This window comes from Rhinoraja longicauda, chromosome 2, assembly GCF_053455715.1.
Source record: "Rhinoraja longicauda isolate Sanriku21f chromosome 2, sRhiLon1.1, whole genome shotgun sequence".
NCBI lineage: Eukaryota > Metazoa > Chordata > Chondrichthyes > Rajiformes > Arhynchobatidae > Rhinoraja > Rhinoraja longicauda.
In genome coordinates, this window is record NC_135954.1 from 17,848,505 (window position 1) to 17,869,748 (window position 21,244).

The window sequence follows — 21,244 nt, forward strand, 5'->3', positions numbered from 1 at the left end:
CAATCTACGCCATGTTTTAAAAAAAAATCTAAATTGGATAATTTTTATATTAGCAAGAATGATCACTCATGTAAAGCAGAGAATGTTATGAGTTCATAGTCCATGAAACAAAAATATAACAATTACGTTTTGCCCATAATTGTCAGAAATCTGCTGTTGAGCAATGAAAAACTAGACTGTGATTTAAAATTAACGTCTGATTGAACCAGAGGACAAAAAGGGAAGGTCATCAGTCTCTCCTTGATGGGAAACATCTTTGTCGACAGGTGACTTGGAAAAGCTCTAGCTCACACAAGTAAAGGGTAAATGAAAATAACTTAATTCCATAAACTGTTCCGCTCACAGTAGAGTAAATGTTCAAAAAGTCCCTCGACCCTTCTAAGGCCTTGGAGGATTTGTTTGTGATCCAGGAAGACCTTGGGGGAGAAACCAATAGACCTATGTGAATACAACCATGCAATATAAAACACAGTAACAATACGAGTAGCAGCATCTATATATTTTCTGCTTTCTACAGAACAATTTAGAAGTTTGGATAAGTAGAACAGCTAAAGAAAATATTTCATGCATTTCATCTACCCTATTAAGTGATGTGGCATAAATAGTTCATCAAGAGTGAAACAAAACAAGAACCACAATTGATCTGGAACATGGAAGTTAAATTACAATTAAAACACAAAGTACTTGTGCTATAACACCAGGATAAGCGCTCAACCAAGAAAACCAAGCCCAAAGCCAAAAAATAGCTGAACTTAATGTGAAAGAAAACGCAAGAAAGCCAGAAAGAATATCCAGAGAATTATTCAGAAAAACATTTGTAACTTTACTTGGAATCATTTCAGAAATGCAATCCTGAAGGGTTATATTTGGAGAAATGCAGGCAAGGGGGTGCTAATTTCAAAGATAAAAACACATTCAAAGACTGGAGAAAGGAACTGGAACAGTAGAATATCAAACCAAAGAATTATGTCTCTTCTTTCACCTGGCAAAGTTAGTTTTGATAGGAAAGGGGTCACACACAAGGAAGGGTAATTACTTACATTGAATGTGCTTTCCTTGCTCACCAACAAGAAGGCCCAGTGGTAGAGTTGCTGCCTTCAAGCGCCAGAGACCCAAGTCAATCCTGACTACGGGTACTGTCTGTACAGTTTGTACATTCCCCCTGTGGCCGCATGGGTTTTCCCTAAGTGTTCTGGTTTCCTCCCACACTCCAAAGGCATCTAGGTTTGTAGGTTAATTGGCCGATAAAGATTGCATGTAGAATAGTGCTAGTGTATGGGGATCGCTGGTTGGCACGGCTTTGGTGGTCCGAAGAGCCTGTTTCCTCACTGTATCTCTAAACTAAACTAAGTCTGGGACAAATAGTGAAACGAGTAGAGAAAATGGGCACAATTTACTGAAGAAAGGGATGTTAACACACAGCACGCCATACCAGTGGATCAAAAAGCTCCTTCAAACTCTTCAGAACAAACAAGATATTCAGGAGAGAGCCACACATCCCAAGGTGCAATGCTATTTCTATACTTACCTCTCATCCTTGGCAACATTGGTGGTCTAATTCCTGGCAGAATTCCTACAGGAATTCCTCTGGCTGAAGGCATCCTCATTGAGACTCCAAATGGCAGTCTCAAGCCAAAAGGTGTTGGACCCAGAAAGCCTGCAGCATGAAGGATTGGACATTGATCATTAATAGTATATATTTTATGTTTTGGTTTTACACAATGTCACAAAAAGTTCCCAAACTGACAAGTAGGTACATGTGCTGCCAGGCAAACAGCATGATCTATGTTACTCTCAAACCTTTTATTTATAGGTTTGTTTACCTTTTATAGAACCATTGCCTCTATGGAGAAAGTAGTTGATGTTCCAATGCAGAAGTCAAAATTGGAGATGGTCATTGCTTGGTACTGTACGAGGCCAAGAATGGATCAGCCACGAGTTTATTGAAGAGAAGGCGAGGGTCCAGTTGGCCTAATGCTACTCCTCTTTCACAATGGCACAAATGTATTGACCACATTAACCCATGCCTGATCCAAAATGGCGGCGCTGCCATAGCAGCTGCAGCTTACCTGCGGTCCATTTGTCTTTGTGTTTTTGTTGTTTTTTTGTCTTAATTGTAGTTGTGATGTCGTGTTTTTGTGTTTGTGTACTATGTGTGTATGTGGGGGGGAGGGGGAACTGTAAAATTGTAAATAGGTGTCCCTTCCGAACGGAGACCCGACCTTTGTTTTCTGGGTGTTGTCTCCGTTCCTGCTGCGGCCTACCATCGGCCCAACTCCTGGAGCTGGCGGCCTCCAGGGCTCTCGTTCGCTGAGCCCGCGGACCGGACTTACCATCACCGGAGCCGGCCGTCCTCGGAGGCTGCGGGAGCGGCTGCGACTCGCCTTAGGCTCGGGCCGCGTGGATGCCGATATCGGGAGCTCCGGCAGCGGCAGCGTGTTCGCCCGCTGGGGCTTGGGTCGCGGACATTTCACCGTCCGGCGCGGCCTAAAATATGCCGCGGGATTTTTCTCTGCTGGGCGGGGGCTTCAATGTCGGGAGCCACGACCGCCCCGACGTGCAGCAACAGCAACACCAGCAGCATGTTCGCCCGCCCCGGATCGGACTTATCATCGGCGGAGCCGGCCGTCTTCGGAGGCTGCGGGAGCGGCTGGGACTCGCCTTGGGCCGGACCGCTGCGGACCGTCCGGCGCGGCCTGCAACCACAACAACCTGACCGTGGGAGAAGACGACAGGAGAAGGGAAAGACATTGTGGCCTTCCATCACAGTGAGGAGAGGACTGGAGGAGACTCACTGTGATGGATGTTTCTTTGATGGATGTTTCTTTTTTTGTGTGTTTTTGGGGTTGTGTAATTTTAATGCCTATTTAATGCTTTTATTGTTGGACTGTGGGAATTTCGTCCAATATTGGATGACAAATAAAGCTATCTTGAATCTTGAATCTTGAATACTGTCTTAGTCTTGCTGCATGGGAATAGAAGTGTGAATGCGCACACCTCCAGATTCAGGGACAGTTTCATCCCAGCTGTTATCAGGCAAGTGAATCATCCGACCACAACCAGAGACCAGTGCTGAACTACTATCTACCTCATTGGTGACCCTTGGACTATTCTTGATCGGTCTTTGCTGGCTTAACCTTGCACTAAATATTATTCCCTTATCATGTATCTACACACTGTAAATGGCTTGATTGTAATCATGTATTCTCTTTCTGCTGACTGGATAGCACGTAACAAAAGCTTTTCACTGTACCTCAGTACACGGGACAATAAACTAAACTGAATGGACTGATTCATTTGTGAATGGAGTTGAATATTGTACACACATCAGTAAATGTTTCACCAGAGCTTTTGAGGAAAGGAAGATCATTGATGAAACTGTTGTGGATGGTTGGAAAAGTGGTTGAGGATGGTTAGTAATTAAAAAATAAAGCTGATGATCAAAATAAAAATGGAAAATGTTGAAAATACTCAGCATGTCAGGCAGCATTATGAGAAACAGTTAACGTTCTGGATTGAAGACCCTTCGCCAGAAATGAGAAAGAGAAACATATTGTAAAGCTATAGAAAAGGTGGGATCAGCCATGATCACAATGAATGGCGGTGCTGGGCCGAATGGCCTCCTCCTGCACCTATTTTCTATGTTTCTATGTATTCATTGCCACGAAAGGCTGTGGAAACCAATTCAATGGATATTTTTAAGGCAGAGATAGGTAGATAGATTCTTAATTAGTATGGGTGTCAGGGGTTGGGGAGAAGACAGGAGAATGGGGTTAGGAGGGATAGATCAGCCATGATTGAATGACTTAGTAGACGATGGGCTGAATGGCCCAATTGTGCTCCTATCACTTATGAATTTATAAATCTCATTCCATGGCAGATGTCCCCAGCTCCAATTCATCCCATGCAGATTCCACCCTCTCTCTAACCATGCTGGAGTAACTCAGCGGGACAGGCAGCATTTCAGGAAAAAAGGAATGGGTGACATTTCGTGTCGAGACCCTTCTTCAGACCTGAAAAGTCACCCATTCCTTCTCTCCCGAGATAGACAATAGGCCATTCAGCCCTTCGAGCCAGCACCGCCATTCACTGTGATCGTGGTTGATCATGCACAATCAGTACCCCGTTCCTGCCTTCTCCCCATATCCCTTGACTCCGCTATCATTAAGAGCTCTATCTAACTGTCTCTTGAAAGCATCCGGAGAATTGGCCTCCACTGCCTTCTGAGGCAGAGAATTCCACAGCTTCACAACTCTGTGAAGATGCTGCCTGACCCATTGAATTACTCCACCATTGTGTCTACCTTCGATTTGAACCAGCATCTGCAGTTATTTTCCTACTCTCTCTAACCATCCTCATTACAGATTTTACATGACTTTATTAATGTTCTCTCTCTATTTAAACCACTCTTTAACCCATCAACCAATTATTTCAACAGCTTATCCCCAGCATCCCATCAGAGATATTCCCTTTTCTACATTCAATCCTGCCCCAACCATGTTGTAGTTCTTCAAGATACAATTTTAATCACTGGAGTGATTTTGCCTCATTTCTCATTAAGTTCAGCTTTACCAGGGCAGCTGGATGTCACACTGGGTCAAATACTAATTTGACCTGAAGGGTAATCATTCCCAATTCATCGCTGGAATACATCTGTTTGATCCATGTTTGGACGAGGGTCTGAAATCAAATAGTCCTGGTGAAACTCAAACTGGGCATTTTTAAACAAGTTATAGGTGATCAAATAAATTTGGTAACACTGTTCTGAACTTGTTGATGACTCTCAGGAGGACTTGGATCGGTGACCGTTCAGGTCAGGATCCTTCTTCAGTCTGGAAAAGGGTCATGTACCCATAGATATTTCCTGATAATACCCAGAGATATTGCCTGAACCACAGGGTTATGCCATCACTTTGTGTTCTGTGCAAGACTCCAGCATCAACATTTCCTTGTGTCAACATGGAGATCAGGCAGGTTCTGCAATAAGGAAATGATGTGTTCCACCTTTGAATCTGTAAATATGATGAGTTGAAAAAAATAGCTATTCACAATGCACCTGCAATCAAGCCCAGAAACTGATATTGGTGTCTCGTGCATCTTATATGTGACAGGTAAATACTCATGTGCCTACCTGGTCTTGCTTCCCCAAGATTCACAAGAGGTGGGATCCCTCTCATTGGTATGTGGGGCTGAGGGGCAGCAGAAAAACTAGGAGCAGATAAACCTCCAGATTCTCGAGCCCGAGGTGTCATTACCTAAAACAATAAAACAAACACAAGGAAATAAAGCTACAGAATCAACCAAGAACTTACTTCAAGAGGAATGACCAAACACAGAGAACAACGTATCAATGTCGGCACAAATATTAAATTATTCCAAGAAGACAGGCTTTTTGACAGAGACAGTGCACCGCCATTCACAATCTTAAATAATTAAAGAACTTCATCAATGGGTTCCTTTCAAAGTCATTGTTACAATGTGTGCGATTTATACATAGGATTGATACACAAACAGCAATAAGATAAAGGCATTGTTGGATGAGCAACAGTGATACTAGTGAGAACTTCCCCACTCTTCAAAATAATAGCATGAAACCTTACCATCTAAATAGCAGACCTCCCAACATTCAATTTTACAAATTCAGAATTTTGATGTCCAAAATTCAGAATTTTACATAAAAATGCATAATATGGCACGTAATGCAACTTTTCAGCAAAAAAAGTATGCACGCCAAATGCGCACACACGTTGTGCAAAATGACCATTATTTCCAACAGTCTGTAATTCTTGGACGACATGTACAATGTCAGGCCTATCATGAGTATATTCTACTTTTATAGAAAGGTTATTGAACAGAAATACTTTTTACAACAAAGAAAAAATTGTTTTCTTTTGTTTTTTCTATTTTGCTTTTTCCTTACACATCCCAATTCCCTTGGTATTGAATAAAAGAACAATGGTCATAAAATGTATGACTAAGTTATGAATAAAGAGTTTCAGTTAAAAAACAACACATACCTAACTTAATTACATACATATTTGCTCCAGTGGTCTTCAACAGCAAATCACAATGGTCCGTGTCCCCCCCCAACCCAACTCCACCCCCCCCTCCTCACCCCTCCCCCTTCTCCCCCCCCCACCCCTCCCTCCCGCCCTAATCCACTCCTTCCCCCGCGAGGCCGGGCCAGCGGCGGGGGGGGGGGGGGGCGAGGCCGGGCCAGCAGCGGGGGGGGGGCGAGGCCGGGCCAGCGGCCAGAGGGGCGAGGCCGGGCCAGCGGCGGGGGGGGGCGAGGCCGGGCCAGCGGCGGGGGGGGGGGCAAGGCCGGGCCGGGCCAGCGGCGGGGCGAGGCCCGGCCAGCGGCGGGGGGGGGGGGCGAGGCCGGGCCAGCGCCGGGGGGGGGGCGAGGCCGGGCCAGCGCCGGGGGGGGGGGCGAGGCCGGGCCAGCGCCGGGGGGGGGGGGGCGAGGCCGGGCCAGCGGCGGGGGGGGGCGAGGCCGGGCCAGCGGCGGGGGGGTGCGAGGCCGGGCCAGCGGCGGGGGGGGGCGAGGCCGGGCCAGCGGCGGGGGGGGCGAGGCCGGGCCAGCAGCGGGGGGGGCGAGGCCGGGCCAGCGGCGGGGGGGGGCGAGGCCGGGCCAGCGGCGGGGGGGGCGAGGCCGGGCCACTGGCGGGGGGGGGCGAGGCCGGGCCACCGGCGGGGGGGGGGGGGCGAGGCCGGGCCAGCGGGGGGGGGTGCGAGGCCGGGCCAGCGGCGGGGGAGGGCGAGGCCGGGCCACCGGCGGGTGGGGGGGCGAGGCCAGCAGCGGGGGGGACGAGGCCGGGCCAGCAGGGGGGGGGGGCGAGGCCGGGCCAGCGGCGGGTGGGGGGGGGGGGGGGGCGAGGCCGGGCCAGCGGCGGGGGCAGGGGGGGAGGCCGGGCCACCGGGGGGGGCGGGGGGGGGGGGCGAGGCCGGGCCAGCGGGGGGGGGGGGGTGCGAGGCCGGGCCAGCGGCGGGGGAGGGCGAGGCCGGGCCAGCGGCGGGGGAGGGCGAGGCCGGGCCACCGGCGGGTGGGGGGGCGAGGCCAGCAGCGGGGGGGGGGCGAGGCCGGGCCAGCAGCGGGGGGGGGCGAGGCCGGGCCAGCGGCGGGGGGGGGGCGAGGCCGGGCCAGCGGCGGGGGGGGGCGAGGCCGGGCCAGCGGCGGGGGGGGGCGAGGCCGGGCCAGCGGCGGGGGGGGGGGGCGAGGCCGGGCCAGCGGCGGGGGGGGCGAGGCCGGGCCACCGGCGGGGGGGGCGAGGCCGGGCCAGCGGCGGGGGGGGCGAGGCCGGGCCAGCGGCGGGGGGGGGCGAGGCCGGGCCAGCGGCGGGGGGGGGGCGAGGCCGGGCCAGCGGCGGGGGGGGCGAGGCCGGGCCAGCGGCGGGGGGGGGCGAGGCCGGGCCAGCGGCGGGGGGGGGCGAGGCCGGGCCAGCGGCGGGTGAGGGCGAGGCCGGGCCAGCGGCGGGGGGGCGAGGCCGGGTCACCGGCGGGGGGGGGCGAGGCCGGGCCAGCCGGGGGGGGGGGTGCGAGGCCGGGCCAGCGGCGGGGGAGGGCGAAGCCGGGCCACCGGCGGGTGGGGGGGCGAGGCCAGCGGCGGGGGGGGCGAGGCCGGGCCAGCAGGGGGGGGGGCGAGGCCGGGCCAGCGGCGGGGGGCGAGGCCGGGCCAGCGGGGGGGGGCGAGGCCGGGCCAGCGGGGGGGGGCGAGGCCGGGCCAGCGGGGGGGGGGGGGGTGCGAGGCCGGGCCAGCGGCGGGGGAGGGCGAGGCCGGGCCAGCGGCGGGGGGGGGACGAGGCCGGGCCACCGGCGGGTGGGGGGGCGAGGCCAGCAGCGGGGGGGGCGAGGCCGGGCCAGCGGCGGGGGGGGGCGAGGCCGGGCCAGTGGCGGGGGGGGGGGGCGAGGCCGGGCCAGCGACGGGGGGGGGGGGCGAGGCCGGGCCAGCGGCGGGGGGGGCGAGGCCGGGCCAGCGGCGGGGGGGGCGAGGCCGGGCCAGCGGCGGGTGAGGGCGAGGCCGGGCCAGCGGCGGGGGGGCGAGGCCGGGTCACCGGCGGGGGGGGGGCGTGGCCGGGCCAGCCGGGGGGGGGGGTGCGAGGCCGGGCCAGCGGCGGGGGAGGGCGAAGCCGGGCCACCGGCGGGTGGGGGGGCGAGGCCAGCGGCGGGGGGGGCGAGGCCGGGCCAGCAGGGGGGGGGGGCGAGGCCGGGCCAGCGGCGGGGGGCGAGGCCGGGCCAGCGGGGGGGGGGCGAGGCCGGGCCAGCGGGGGGGGGCGAGGCCGGGCCAGCGGGGGGGGGGGGGGTGCGAGGCCGGGCCAGCGGCGGGGGAGGGCGAGGCCGGGCCAGCGGCGGGGGGGGACGAGGCCGGGCCACCGGCGGGTGGGGGGGCGAGGCCAGCAGCGGGGGGGGCGAGGCCGGGCCAGCGGCGGGGGGGGGGCGAGGCCGGGCCAGTGGCGGGGGGGGGGGGGCGAGGCTGGGCCAGCGGTGGGGGGGGGGGCGAGGCTGGGCCAGCATCGGGGGGTGGGGGGCGAGGCCGGGCCAGCGGCAGGGGGGGGGGCAAGGCCGGGCCAGCGGCGGGGGGGGGCGCGAGGCCGGGGCAGCGGCGGGAGGGCGAGGCCGGGCCAGCGGCGGGGGCGCGAGGCCTGGCCAGGGGCCGGGCGCAAGGCCGGGCTAGCGGCGAGGCGAGTACAGCGGCGAGGCCGGGCCAATGGCGAGGCATGTGTTTTGCGGAAAAATGTGAGGCAAAATCAGAATGGCGGAAATGAAATAAGAAAGCGGAAACTTTCTGCCAAATTCGGAAGGGTTGGGAGGTCTGAAATAGTTGCCAGATTGGGGCCTTAATTTAGCATTTAACCCGAAAACATTATGTCCTCAAGCAATTACCAAATCCACCCTTAGTTTTCGGTAACACAATCCAATAGACTTCTGACTTCGAGACAAGGACTTGAACCACAGGTTACATAGCACACCAAAACCTCTACTTCCTAAGAAGGCTAAGGAAGTTCGGCATGTCCACAACAACCCTCACCAACTTCTACAGATGCCGTACATATCTGGATACATCAGGATACATCACAGCTTTGTTTGGGGAAAATGCTCCATCCAAGACCGCAAGAAATTGTGGAGAATTGTGGATGCAGCCCAGACCATCACACAAACCAACCTCTCTTCCATTTACACCCCACACTGCCTCGGCAAGGCCAGCAGCATAATCGAGGATAAGTCACACCCTGGCCATTCCCTCTTCTCCCCACTCCCAGGGACAGTTTCTTCCTTTGAAACATAGAAAAATAGGTGCAGGTGTAGGCCATTCGGCCCTTTGAGCCAGCACCGCCATTCAATATGATCATGGCTGATCATCTAAAATCAGTACCCCGTTCCTGCTTTTTCCCCATATCCCTTGATTCCTTTAGCCCCAAGAGCTAAATCTCTCTCTTGAAAACTTCCAGTGAATTGTCCTCCACTGCCCTCTGTGGCAGAGATTTCCACAGATTCACAACTCTCTGGGTGAAAAAGATTTTCCTCATTTTAGTCCTAAATGGCCTACCCCTTATTCTTAAACTGTGAGCCCTGGTTCTGAACTCCCCCAACATTGGGAACATTTTTCCTGCATTTAGCCTGTCCAATCCTTGAACATATCTCATATTTTGCTTGGGCAGCTTACAGCCCAGTGGTATGATATGAATATTGATTTTACTCACTTCAGGAAGCCCTGGCATTCCCTCTCTCCCTCCCTCCCCCACCCAAGTCGCACTAGCTTCTCATTTTCACCCAATAAACAGCTCACAATTGCCAGTTTCTTTAACATCGTTACTTTTTTGCACATCTTTCATTCATTGTTCTTTATCTTTCCACATCACCGTCTATATCTCTCGTTTCCCCGTATCCCTAACTAGTCTGAGGGTCTTGACCCGAAATGTCACCCATTCCTTCTCTCCAGTGATGCTGCGTGTCCCGCTGAGTTACTCCAGCCTTTTATGTCTGTCTTTTGTGACTATCTTCAGTTTAAAGCAGCATCTGCAGTTCCTTCTAACACACTTTAAGAATTTTATATGTTTCTATAAGATCCCTTCTCAACCTTCTAAATTCCAGTGAATATAAGCCCAGTCGACCCATTCTTTCATCTTATGTCAGTCCCGCCATCCTGGGAATTAACCTGGTGAATCCTGGGAATTAGCCCAGAGGTTATCAGGCAACTGAACCATCCTAACATAAACAGAGATCAGTCCTGAACTACAATCTACCTTTGGGGATCCTTGGACTATCTTTGATTGGACCTTACTGGCTTTATCTTGCACCAAATGTTATTACCTTATCATGCGTCCATACACAGCAAATGGCTCGATGTAATCATGTATTGTCTTTCCGCTGGCTGGTTAACACATGACAAAGGCTTTTCACTGTACCTCAGGACACTTGACCATAAATATACTAAACTAAACATTTTCCAAATAGTCACCAGAGATGAAATCCAAATCTGTACACATCTGCCATTTGATCACGATGTGTGCTTCAAATTAACAAATCACTGAATCATATCACCTGTATTATCATTTTACATATGGCATAATTCATCCTGATATTTGCTGCAGTGTACACAATTGTCCTAGGCTCTGCTGGAGCAAGGCTCAAACCCTTGACCATTTGACACAGTTGGTGCAGACCAGGCATTGAAGAACGGTCTTGACCTGAAACATCACCCATTCCTTCTCTCCAGAGAGAGAAGTGCTGCCTGCCCCACTGAGTTACTCCAGCTTTTTGTGTCTATCTTCCGTTTAAACCAGCATCTGCAGTTCCTTCTTACACAAGTTCATTGTCTGATTTATCCTCGTAATTTGGTTTTGGAAGCCACAGCTGTATTATACATTTCTTCTTATTTTGAAAATTGTGCCTAATATTACAAAGCATTTCTAGCTCATTCCTTCTACAAATATATAAATACAACTTGCTGCTCACTTCTTCAGTCTCAACAAGGATTCTGACCCAAAACATTACCTATTCATTTTCTCCAGAGATGCTGCCTGACCCGCTGAGCTACTCCAGCGTTTTGTGTACCTTCCTGCTCACAAACCGAATTTTCATTTAAAAACAGATTAGCAAATCTGAAGAAGGGTCTCGACCCAAAACGTCACCCATTCCTTCTCTCCAGAGATGCTGCCTGACCTGCTGAGTTACTCCAGTTTTTTGTATCTATCTTTAGCAAATCAATAGTGTGAATGCTGGATATTTATGAATGATATTGGAGTGTATTGCCAAGGTGTGAATTATATGTCGAGTATAGGATTAATTAAGATGAAGTGTAATTCAGTTTCAGTGCATGCAAAAGAGGTATGATTGCAGTAGACAGAAAGGCGTGTATGTTTACAATTGCAAATGATTTTATGACTGCTTCTTTTGGGGATCTGACAAAACTAAATTTTTGGAATGGGATTTTTGGAAACACCCCATCTGACATGTAATATGTAGAGCAAAATTGGTAACATTATATTCAAAAGAACAATATATCACATGCCAATGCAAAATACTGCAACTGATAAGATACTTTTGCTTTGATTAGTGTAAGAAAATAACTGCAGATGCTGGTACAAATCGAAGGTATTTATTCACAAAATGCTGGAGTAACTCAGCAGGTCAGGCAGCATCTCAGGAGAGAAGGAATGAATGACGTTTCGGGTCGGGACCCTTCTTCAGATTAGATTGATTACCGAACTGAAACATTGGCTCCAGAACTTGTCGGTTACAAATTCTCATGGTGCAATCCTCTGTTTCACACAAAAGGCAGTGGGTGTATGGAATGAGCTGCCAGAGGATGTAATTGAGGCAGGGACTATTAAGGAACACTTAGACAGATACATGGGTGAGACTGGTTTAGAGGGATATGGGCCAAACAGACAGGTTGGACTAGTGTGGCTGGAACATGTTGGTCGGTGTGGGCAAGCTGGGCTGAGGGATTTGTTTCCACACCCTATGACTCTCTAAGCAACCTGCACCTATCTACGTGAACACCAGCAAGTTCAGGACTTGGACACATGCAGAGAAGTCTCCAACTTGCTGACAGATTGGCAATGAATCGGTCACTCTGTTCTCCATGCAATCCTGTAGTGGAGGATATAATTCCAGAAACTTTTTGTTTGTGAACTCAGTGGCAGGTTAGAACTTGCAACAGATCCATGAACTTAGTCGCCATCTTAACTAGCTGAGCAAATTGGAGGAACAGCATCGAATCTTGGGCAGCTTACAGCCCAGTGGTATGAATATTGATTTCACTCACTTCAGGTAGCCCCGCCATTCCCTTTCTCTCTATCCCTCCCCCACCCAAGTTGCACTAGCTTCTCATTTTCACCCTATAAACAGCTTACAATGGCCTGTTTCCTTTATCATCGTTACTTTTGTGCATATCTTTCACTCATTGTTCTTTATTTCTCCACATCACTGTCTATATCTCTCTCGTTTCCCTTAACCCTAACCAGTCTGAAGAAGGGTCTTGACCCAAAACATCACCCATTCCTTCTGTCCAGGGATGCTGCCTGTCCCGCTGAGTTACTCCTGCTTTGTGTGTCGATCTTCGGACGAATATGTAATACGGTTATTGTTACGATTTACCCTTACCTCTTGTGAAGGACCGCCGACCCCCCTGACTGGTCCAGCTAGACCTGTGGGTATCTGAATTATTGATATACTGGCTGGTATTCCTCTCCCTGCTGCTGTGCCAACACCAGGACCATGAACTGCAACTCTGGAAATGCCAACCTGCGAGTAAGCATTGAAAAGAAAGATCACATACGAATACAGACTTGTGAATTAGCAAAATTTCCAAGCATTTCAGCAGAGTAATACGAACCAAAATTTCACAGTGAGCCACATAATGGGAATAGACACAAAGTGCTGGAGTAACTCATAATAGAAAATAGATGCAGGAGTAGGCCATTCGGCCCTTCAAGCCAGCACCGCCATTCAATGTGATCATGGCTGATCATTCTCAATCAGTACCCCGTTCCTGCCTTCTCCCATACTCCCTGACTCCGCTATCCTTAAGAGCTCTATCTTGAATCCATTCAGAGAATTGGCCTCCACTGCCTTCTGAGGCAGAGAATTCCACAGATTTACAACTCTGACTGAAAAGATTTTTCCTCATCTCCGTTCTAAATGGCCTACCTCTTATTCTTAAACTGTGGCCCCTGGTTCTGAACTCCCCCAACATTGGGAACATGTTTCCTGCCTCTAACATGTTCAACCCCTTAATAATCTTCTATGTTTTGATAAGATCCCCTCTCATCCTTCCAAATTCCAGTGTATTAAGCCTAGTCGCTCCAGTCTTTCAACATATGACAGTCCCGCCATTCCGGGAATTAACCTAGTAAACTTACGCTGCATGCCCTCAATAGCAAGAATATCCTTTCTCAAATTTGGAGACCAAAACTGCACACAGTACTCCAAGTGCTGTCTCACTAGGGTCCTGTACAACTGCAGAAGGACCTCTTTGCTCCTATACTCAACTCCTCTTGTTATGAAGGCCAACATTCCATTGGCTTTCTTCACTGCCTGCTGTACCTGCATGCTTCCTTTCAGTGACTGATGCACGAGGACACCCAGATCTCATTGTATGTCCCCTTTTCCTATCATCAGGTCAGGCAGCATCTCTGGAGAAAACGGAAAGCTATCCTTTTTCTCAAGAGATGCTGCCCTCTTGAGGGCATTTTGTCTATCTTTGGTATAAACCAGCATCTGCAGTTATTTGTTTCTATGAGTTATCAAGGGAAATTATCAAGAATATGGCCAAAGAGATAAATTAAGAAAGAAAGAGGTAGAATTACAGATAACGTTTGGAAAGGAATTTGGAGAGATTAGAATCATGGGAATTGAAAGACGTAACAAGTAAGTGAATGAATGAGAGAGTCCCAACTCAAAACATCACTTGTTCATGTTCTGCAGAGATGCTGCCTGACCCACTGAGTTACTCCAGCACTTCCCCAGCAGAAATTAGGCCTGATTGATGGTTGTCACTGGATTAAATATGACATCATTAATATGAAAAGACCAGTATAATTTCAGTTGGATGCAAAAGATTGGAATGTTGCAAGTGGATAAGGATTGAACTTCATGCTGAGGACCAAAGGCTTGCATCGTCCAAAACATCTATTACGCTATCAAGGTGTCAACCAAGGTCTTGCTTCACACGGAAACTCACTGACATCTATTTCTTTGCAAATTATATCATTCAGGCCATTTAAAGAAAAAACATCATGGAGCTGCCAGGTTTTTTCTTGCGAAAGATCTAATTAAAGGGATTGAAAAAAAACTATAACCTACACTTACCTCTCTCACAGGGGGCCCTTCCACAGTCATTGTTACAAGTGTCTCTCCCCGAAGCAGCACAAATCCAAGCGCCCTTCTCTCTTCCCTTTCTCCCTGCTTGGAATTCTTTGATCTACACCAATCCAGTCATCAGACAGGCAGAAAAAGACAATACCAAAATTTAATTCACACCAGCTTTTAAATTAAGTAGCATTTAATTGTACACGCACCCAAAATATCAAATCTTTGATACCAAGTAGCTGAAAAGGAATTACACGGAGAATATATTCTTCTCACACTCCTTTACTTTTAATCTGTCGAAGTAAAACCCTTCAAAAAGACTGAAGGTAGACACAAAAAAGCTGGAGTAACTCAGTGGGACAGGCAGCATCTCTGAAGAGAAGGAATGGGTGATGTTTCGGGTCAAGACCCTTCTTCGTGGGTGACTTGATTAACCATCAGCACTGGGTTTACTTTACTTGCACAAGGAGAGAGTGTCACAGTCAAAGGCTGTGATCACAACTCTAAAGTTAAGTCGGTATTTATACACCATTTATACACCAACAAAGATAACAACTGAGGAAGTACAGATGTGATCACAAAAAGCTGGAGTGACTCAGTGGGTCAGGCAGAATCTCAGGAGAGGAATGGGTGACGTTTCGGGTCGAGACCCTTCTTCAGACTGATTTCAGGGGAGGGGGGGCAGGACAAAGAAAGGACATAGTTGGAGACAGGAAGACAGTGGGAGAACTGGGATGGGGAGGGGAAGGGAGGGACAGAAGAGTTATCTAAAGTTAGAGAAGTCAATGGTCATACATCCTTTCTTTGTCCCACCCCTCCCCTGACATCAGTCTGAAGGGTCTCGACCCGAAATGTCACCCATTCCTTCTCTGAGATGCTGCCTGACCCGCTGAGTTACTCCAGCTTTTTGTGATACCTTCGATTTGTACCAGCATCTGCAGTTATTTTCCTAAGTGAGGTAGATTGATATGTTATAGGAATTGTGCTTTACTTTTACATTGTACAAAAGTCACGACTTTTTGGTTCCACTTGCAACAAGGTACAAAGGTAAGCATGTGTAAGAAGGAACTGCAGATGCTGGTTTAAACCGAAGATAGACATAAAAAGCTGGAGTAACTCAGATTCAGATTGAAGAAGGGTCTCGACCCAAAATGTCACCCATTCTTTCTCTCCAGAGATGCTGCCTGTTCCGCTGAGTTACTCAGCTTTTTGTGTCTAACAAAGGTAAGCATGCTTAGTATGTTAATAATTTGACACTGGATCGCGACTTTTTGGGTCTTGGCTTAACAGGGTACATAGATAAGGAAATAAATGTGTGAATAGCCATGACTGAAACCTTGTTAAGGGAGGGGCAGGACTGGAAGCTCAATGTTCCGGGGTACAGGAGCTTCAGGAGAGATAGGGGTGAGGGAAAAAGCAGAGGGGGAGGGGTTGCATTGTTGGTTAAGGAGGATGCCACAGCTGTGTTCAGAGGTAACATTACGGATAGTTCGTCTAGTGAGGATGTGTGGAGCTGAGGAACAAGAAAGGGATGATCACCTTTTTTGGGGGTGAACTACAGACCCCCGAATAATCAACAGGAATTAGAAGAACAAATGTGCCGGGAGATTGCAGACAGCTGCAGGTCAAATGTGGTTGTTGGAGTAGATTTTAACTATCCCAATATAGACTAGGAAAATCATAGCGTGAAGAGTTCAGATGGGGTGCAATTCCTCAAAAGTGTTCAGGAGAGTTTTCTTAAGCAGTATGTGGCGGCCCCCACACGTGAGAGGGCAATGCTGGATCTAGTATTGGGAAATTGGGAAGGGCAAGTTAATGAAGTGTGGTGTGGAGGAGCCTTTTGGGACCAGTGACCACAGTTTGATTAGGTTTAAGATAGTTATGGATAGGGATGGAGAGGGTCCACGTGTTAAAATGCTCAACTGGGGCAAGGCCAACTTTGAGGGTGTGAGAGAAGATATTGCTCAAGTTGACCGGAGCAGGTTAGAGAAGAGATAAACATCAGCCAAGTGAGATGTTTTAAAAAGTACTGAAGAAAGTTCAGGATGTGTACATCCCCATTAGAGTGAAAGGCAAACGCAGGCTGACGAGTGAAATTGAGACATTAGTCAAAAACAAGAAGAATGCATGGGATAGGTATAAGCAGCTGGGATCAAGTACATCCCTGCAGGAGTTTCGGGAACTAAGGAGTAAACTAAAAAAGGAAATCAGAAGGGCAAAAAGGGGCCAGGAGATAATTCTGGCGGGTAGCATTAAGGAACAATTCCAAAAGATTTTATAAGTACATGTGGGAAAAGGGTAGCTAGAGAGTGGGACCTCTCAGGAATCAAAGCGGTCAACTCCGTGTGGAGCCTCAGGAGATGGGCAATGTCCTAAATGAGTATTTTTCCTCTGTATTTACCGAGGAGAAAGACAGTAGGATGGGAGGAAATTGGAGCAGTCACTGGAAGTGTGAGGTAAGGACAATGGAATGATTGTCCTTACATAAAACATAAATCTTTTTTTAAAAATTGTAAGCATACATACTTCAATGTTCTGAATTCATCACAGTCACAAAGAATTAAGTTCATATGCCGGTCATAAGCTTTTAAAGTTCCAATGAAAACACGGCTGTCCTGAAGAACACAGCGCATCCTGTAGTCCACAAATCGCACCATCTTAGCACTTCTCCCAATAGGCTGAAAAGAAGAGGAAACTATTATTTTTAGATTTAGAGATACAGCGTGGAAACAGGCCCTTCGGCCCACCGAGTCCGCGCCGCCCAGCGATCCCCGCACACTAACGCTGTTCTACACCCACTAGGGACATTTTTAACATATTACCCAGCCAATTAACCTACATACCTGTACGTCTTGGGAGTGTGGGAGGAAACCGAAGATCTCGGAAAAACCCACGCAGGTCACGGGGAGAACGTACAAACTCCGTACAGACGGCGCCCATAGTCGGGATCGAACCCGAGTTTCCGGCGCTGCATTCGCTGTAAGGCAGCAACTCTACCACTGCGCCACCGTGCTAACTATAGTGATACAGCACAGTAACAAACCCTTCGGCCTAACCTATCCATGCTGACCAAGCTGCTTAATCAAACTGTTCCCATTTGCCTATGTTGGGCCCTTATCCCTCCAAATCTTTACTATCCATGTATTTTCCAAGAGTACTTTAAATATTGTAGTTGTTCCCACTGCTACCATTTCCTCTGACAGCTCTTTCCATATGTGAATGAATGAACGTTCATTCGCCAAGTATGTGCATATACAAGGAATGTGCCTTGGTGCTCCACTCACAAATGACATCACAAACATACAGTGAACAATTAAGAATAAAGCATAAACACATGAAAACAATAAGGATACAACATTACAGTCTAAACATGTGGGTGAAAATAAATGTGGGTGAAAATAAATAATGCAACCACCCTCTGTGTGAAGAAGGTACCCACAGATACCTTTCAAATCTTTTCCCTCTCACCTAAAATATATTGCCCACTAGTATAGCAGTAACGGGATCATTCCGAGTCAGCATGGATTTACGAAGGGGAAATCATGCATGACAAATCTACTGGAATTGTTTGAGGATGTAACTAGGAAAATTGACAGGGGAGAGTCAGTGGATGTGGTGTACCTCGACTTTCAGAAAGCCTTCGACAAGGTCCCACATAGGAGATTAGTGGGCAAAATTAGGGCACATGGTATTGGGGGTAGGGTACTGACATGGATAGAAAATTGGTTGACAGACAGAAAGCAAAGAGTGGGGATAAATGGGGCCCTTTCGGAATGGCAGGCAGTGACCAGTGGGGTACCGCAAGGTTCGGTGCTGGGACCCCAGCTATTTACAATATACATTAATGACTTAGACGAAGGGATTAAAAGTACCATTAGCAAATTTGCAGATGATACTAAGCTGGGGGGTAGTGTGAATTGTGAGGAAGATGCAATAAGGCTGCAGGGTGACTTGGACAGGTTGTGTGAGTGGGCGGATACATGGCAGATGCAGTTTAATGTAGATAAGTGTGAGGTTATTCACTTTGGAAGTAAGAATAGAAAGGCAGATTATTATCTGAATGGTGTCAAGTTAGGAGGAGGGGGAGTTCAACGAGATCTGGGTGTCCTAGTGCATCAGTCAATGAAAGGAAGCATGCAGGTACAGCAGGCAGTGAAGAAAGCCAATGGAATGTTGGCCTTCATAACAAGAGGAGTTGAGTATAGGAGCAAAGAGGTCCTTCTACAGTTGTACCGGGCCCTGGTGAGACCGCACCTGGAGTACTGTGTGCAGTTTTGGTCTCCAAATTTGAGGAAGGATATTCTTGCTATGGAGGGCATGCAGCGTAGGTTCACTAGGTTAATTCCCGGAATGGCGGGACTGTCGTATGTTGAAAGGCTGGAGCGATTGGGCTTGTATACACTGGAATTTAGAAGGATGAGGGGGGATCTTATTGAAACATACAAGATAATTAGGGGATTGGACACATTAGAGGCAGGAGACATGTTCCCAATGTTGGGGGAGTCCAGAACAAGGGGCCACAGTTTAAGAATAAGGGGTAGGCCATTTAGAACGGAGATGAGGAAGAACTTTTTCAGTCAGAGAGTGGTGAAGGTGTGGAATTCTCTGCCTCAGAAGGCAGTGGAGGCCAGTTCGTTGGATGTTTTCAAGAGAGAGCTGGATAGAGCTCTTAAGGATAGCGGAGTGAGGGGGTTCCGGCTGTATATATATGATATAAGGCAGGAACGGGGTACTGATTGAGAGTGATCAGCCATGATCGCATTGAATGGCGGTGCTGGCTCGAAGGGCTGAATGGCCTACTCCTGCACCTATTGTCTATTGTCTATTGCCTCCCCTATCATGGGTAAAATAAAGTGGCTACTCACCTGCCTATGCCTCTGCCAGTTTTATACATCTCAGTCTTCGATGCTTCAAAACAAAAATCCTAGCCAAACCATCCCCTCTTTAGGATTCCCTCCCCTCCAAGGAATCATCCAAACAAGGATGGTTCCCTCTAACCATCCCTCTAAGCCATTCATTATTAAGTGTGCTCCAAATCCTTGTGGACTAACCCTCATTCCAAATCCTTAAAAATGTTCCATTGCATTTGTGCAGAATAGTATCATTCCATAGGAAAGACCCGTAGATTTCATAATAGATTTAACCCAAGGCACCTCTTTTTGTGTTACATATCGCAGTGTTCTTAAAATAAATTTAAAAAGTACTAACTGGATAGTTCTTTGTGGGTCAACAGTGAGGTACTGCAGCATTCAATACCAAGCTCATTTAATAAATTACATGCTCTTAGTGCCCCCCTCACTCACCCCTCCCTCCTCTCTCCTCCCTCCCCAGTGTGTGGGGAGTGGATGCGAAAGCGGAATAACATAGAACTGGTGAGTACGGGTAATCGTTGGACAGTGTGGACACTATGGGCCGAAGGGCCTGTTTCCACCTCACTGTATCTCTAAACTAAATCTCAAAGTGTCGAGCTACCGGTTGGCAATGAGTTTGGAACAGGAGATGAATGGGAGTCCCATGCGTTATCCCAACTAGAGAATGGCCCTAAATCAGCAATATCCACCGTGCCAACTAGATACTCCAACATCTTGTCAACCGCCCACTCTCAGTCCGCCCACCACAAGCATTTTTCCGGGGCTGCGCTCTCTCTCACTGCCCGCGAAATGCGTCCACACGTGGGTGTGAACCGCGGGACCCCTCCACTCACCATCGTGGAACAGCCGCTGCGACTCTTCCCCCCGCCCTGTGCACGGACAGCCGCCGAGGTGGGACCCGGACAGGTGGGGTGGGGCCAGATACGAGTTAATCACAGCGACCAGCACCTCCAGGTGCAGCCGGGGATGGTCCTCTAGTCCAGGTAACGCCAATTTTAAGTGAACCATCAGCTGGCACATTTTGACTGGGGTCATGCATGTCACAAGTTTAAAAAAAAAAAAAAGAAACATTCAAACAAAGTACTAAATTGTGTTTAAAAAAATCCCACAACCAGCAGTAAATTCGGGGGGGGGAAACATCCCAGCAGTAAATGGGAAGTCTTATTGTTCTGGGACCTTCAAGCTAGAAGTCATCGTTCAACATGGAGCTTTTCCAGTTCTTAATTTTTTAATTTTTTTAAAATTTAGAGATTCTGATTAACATCATCATTGGCATTTGCCTCCTGTAAGCAATTTTTGCATTCCCTGCCCTGCAAAAAGATTTGCTTACCAACTTCTACATTTCTTTATGGTTTTGTAATCTTTATGGATGATGTAAGCTGTGGCCCAACTGACAGGCTGTAATGACAAAACATATGTGTAATTAAGGATTAAAGTAAATGAGTGGCTGGAATTGTTGGGCCTCTTTTCTTGCTGAATCCTCTGTTCTGGCTGAATCCTCTGTTAAACCCATTTTATTCTTCCAGTATTCCTATTAACTCACCCCAGATTGTACCACTGGCTTACACACCAAGAGCAATTTACAATGGCCACTGAAGAGAGTCAAGAGTGTTTTATTGTCACATGTCCTGAAAAGGAACAAACAAAATATTTACTTGCAGCGGCAACCTAACAGGTTTGTAAAAGCAGTGCTCAATGGATAACTAAACAAAAAATGTTCAATAAATAAAAAGCCCAAAAGAGTGCAAAAACAACGCAGTCCCTAGTGCAATCCAGGCAGTTCATAGTTCAGAGTTTAGTTGGAGTTTGTCTTGTTCAATATAGCCTGATCGTTGTTGGAAAGAAGCTGTTCCTGAACCTGAACATTTCAGATTTCAGACATCTATGGAGTTTCATTCCCAATTGCATGAGTGAAATGAGAGCGTTGCCAGGGTGGCATGGGTCCTTGTTCATGCTAGCTGCCTTTTTGAGACAGTGCCACTTATAGATCCCTTCGATGGTGGGGAGGTCAAAACCCATGATGGATTGAGTAATCCCTTTTGTTTTTGTGCATTCGGGGT

General features: G+C 49.0%; 2 protein-coding genes across 2 annotated transcripts in view; one reads left to right on the forward strand and one right to left on the reverse strand.

The window, feature by feature from the left end:
- LOC144602431 (E3 ubiquitin-protein ligase znrf2-like) overlaps window positions 1–21,244 on the forward strand; it is a 464,175-nt gene that overhangs the window by 400,672 nt on the left and 42,259 nt on the right. The gene's annotated exons all lie outside the window — the stretch shown is intronic.
- On the reverse strand, window positions 1,440–16,970 carry LOC144601446 (small nuclear ribonucleoprotein-associated protein B-like). Its single transcript, XM_078413583.1, has 5 exons — window positions 16,840–16,970; window positions 14,314–14,425; window positions 12,607–12,747; window positions 5,132–5,255; window positions 1,440–1,657 (listed from the first exon to the last, which is right to left on the reverse strand). The coding sequence occupies exons 1-5, from the start codon at window positions 16,968–16,970 to the stop codon at window positions 1,440–1,442; spliced, it is 726 nt and encodes a 241-aa protein (XP_078269709.1).

Bases quoted from the DNA above. Each gene is read 5' to 3' on its own strand.
- LOC144601446 (XM_078413583.1), bottom strand. From the start codon at position 16,970: ATGGTGCGATTTGTGGACTACAGGATGCGCTGTGTTCTTCAGGACAGC. The intron at 12,748-14,313 runs GTAAGTGTAGGT...GCTTACTCGCAG, and splicing joins AAGGGCCCCCTGTGAGAGAG to GTTGGCATTTCCAGAGTTGC. The intron at 1,658-5,131 runs GTAGGCACATGA...TTCATGCTGCAG, and splicing joins TCTTGGGGAAGCAAGACCAG to GCTTTCTGGGTCCAACACCT.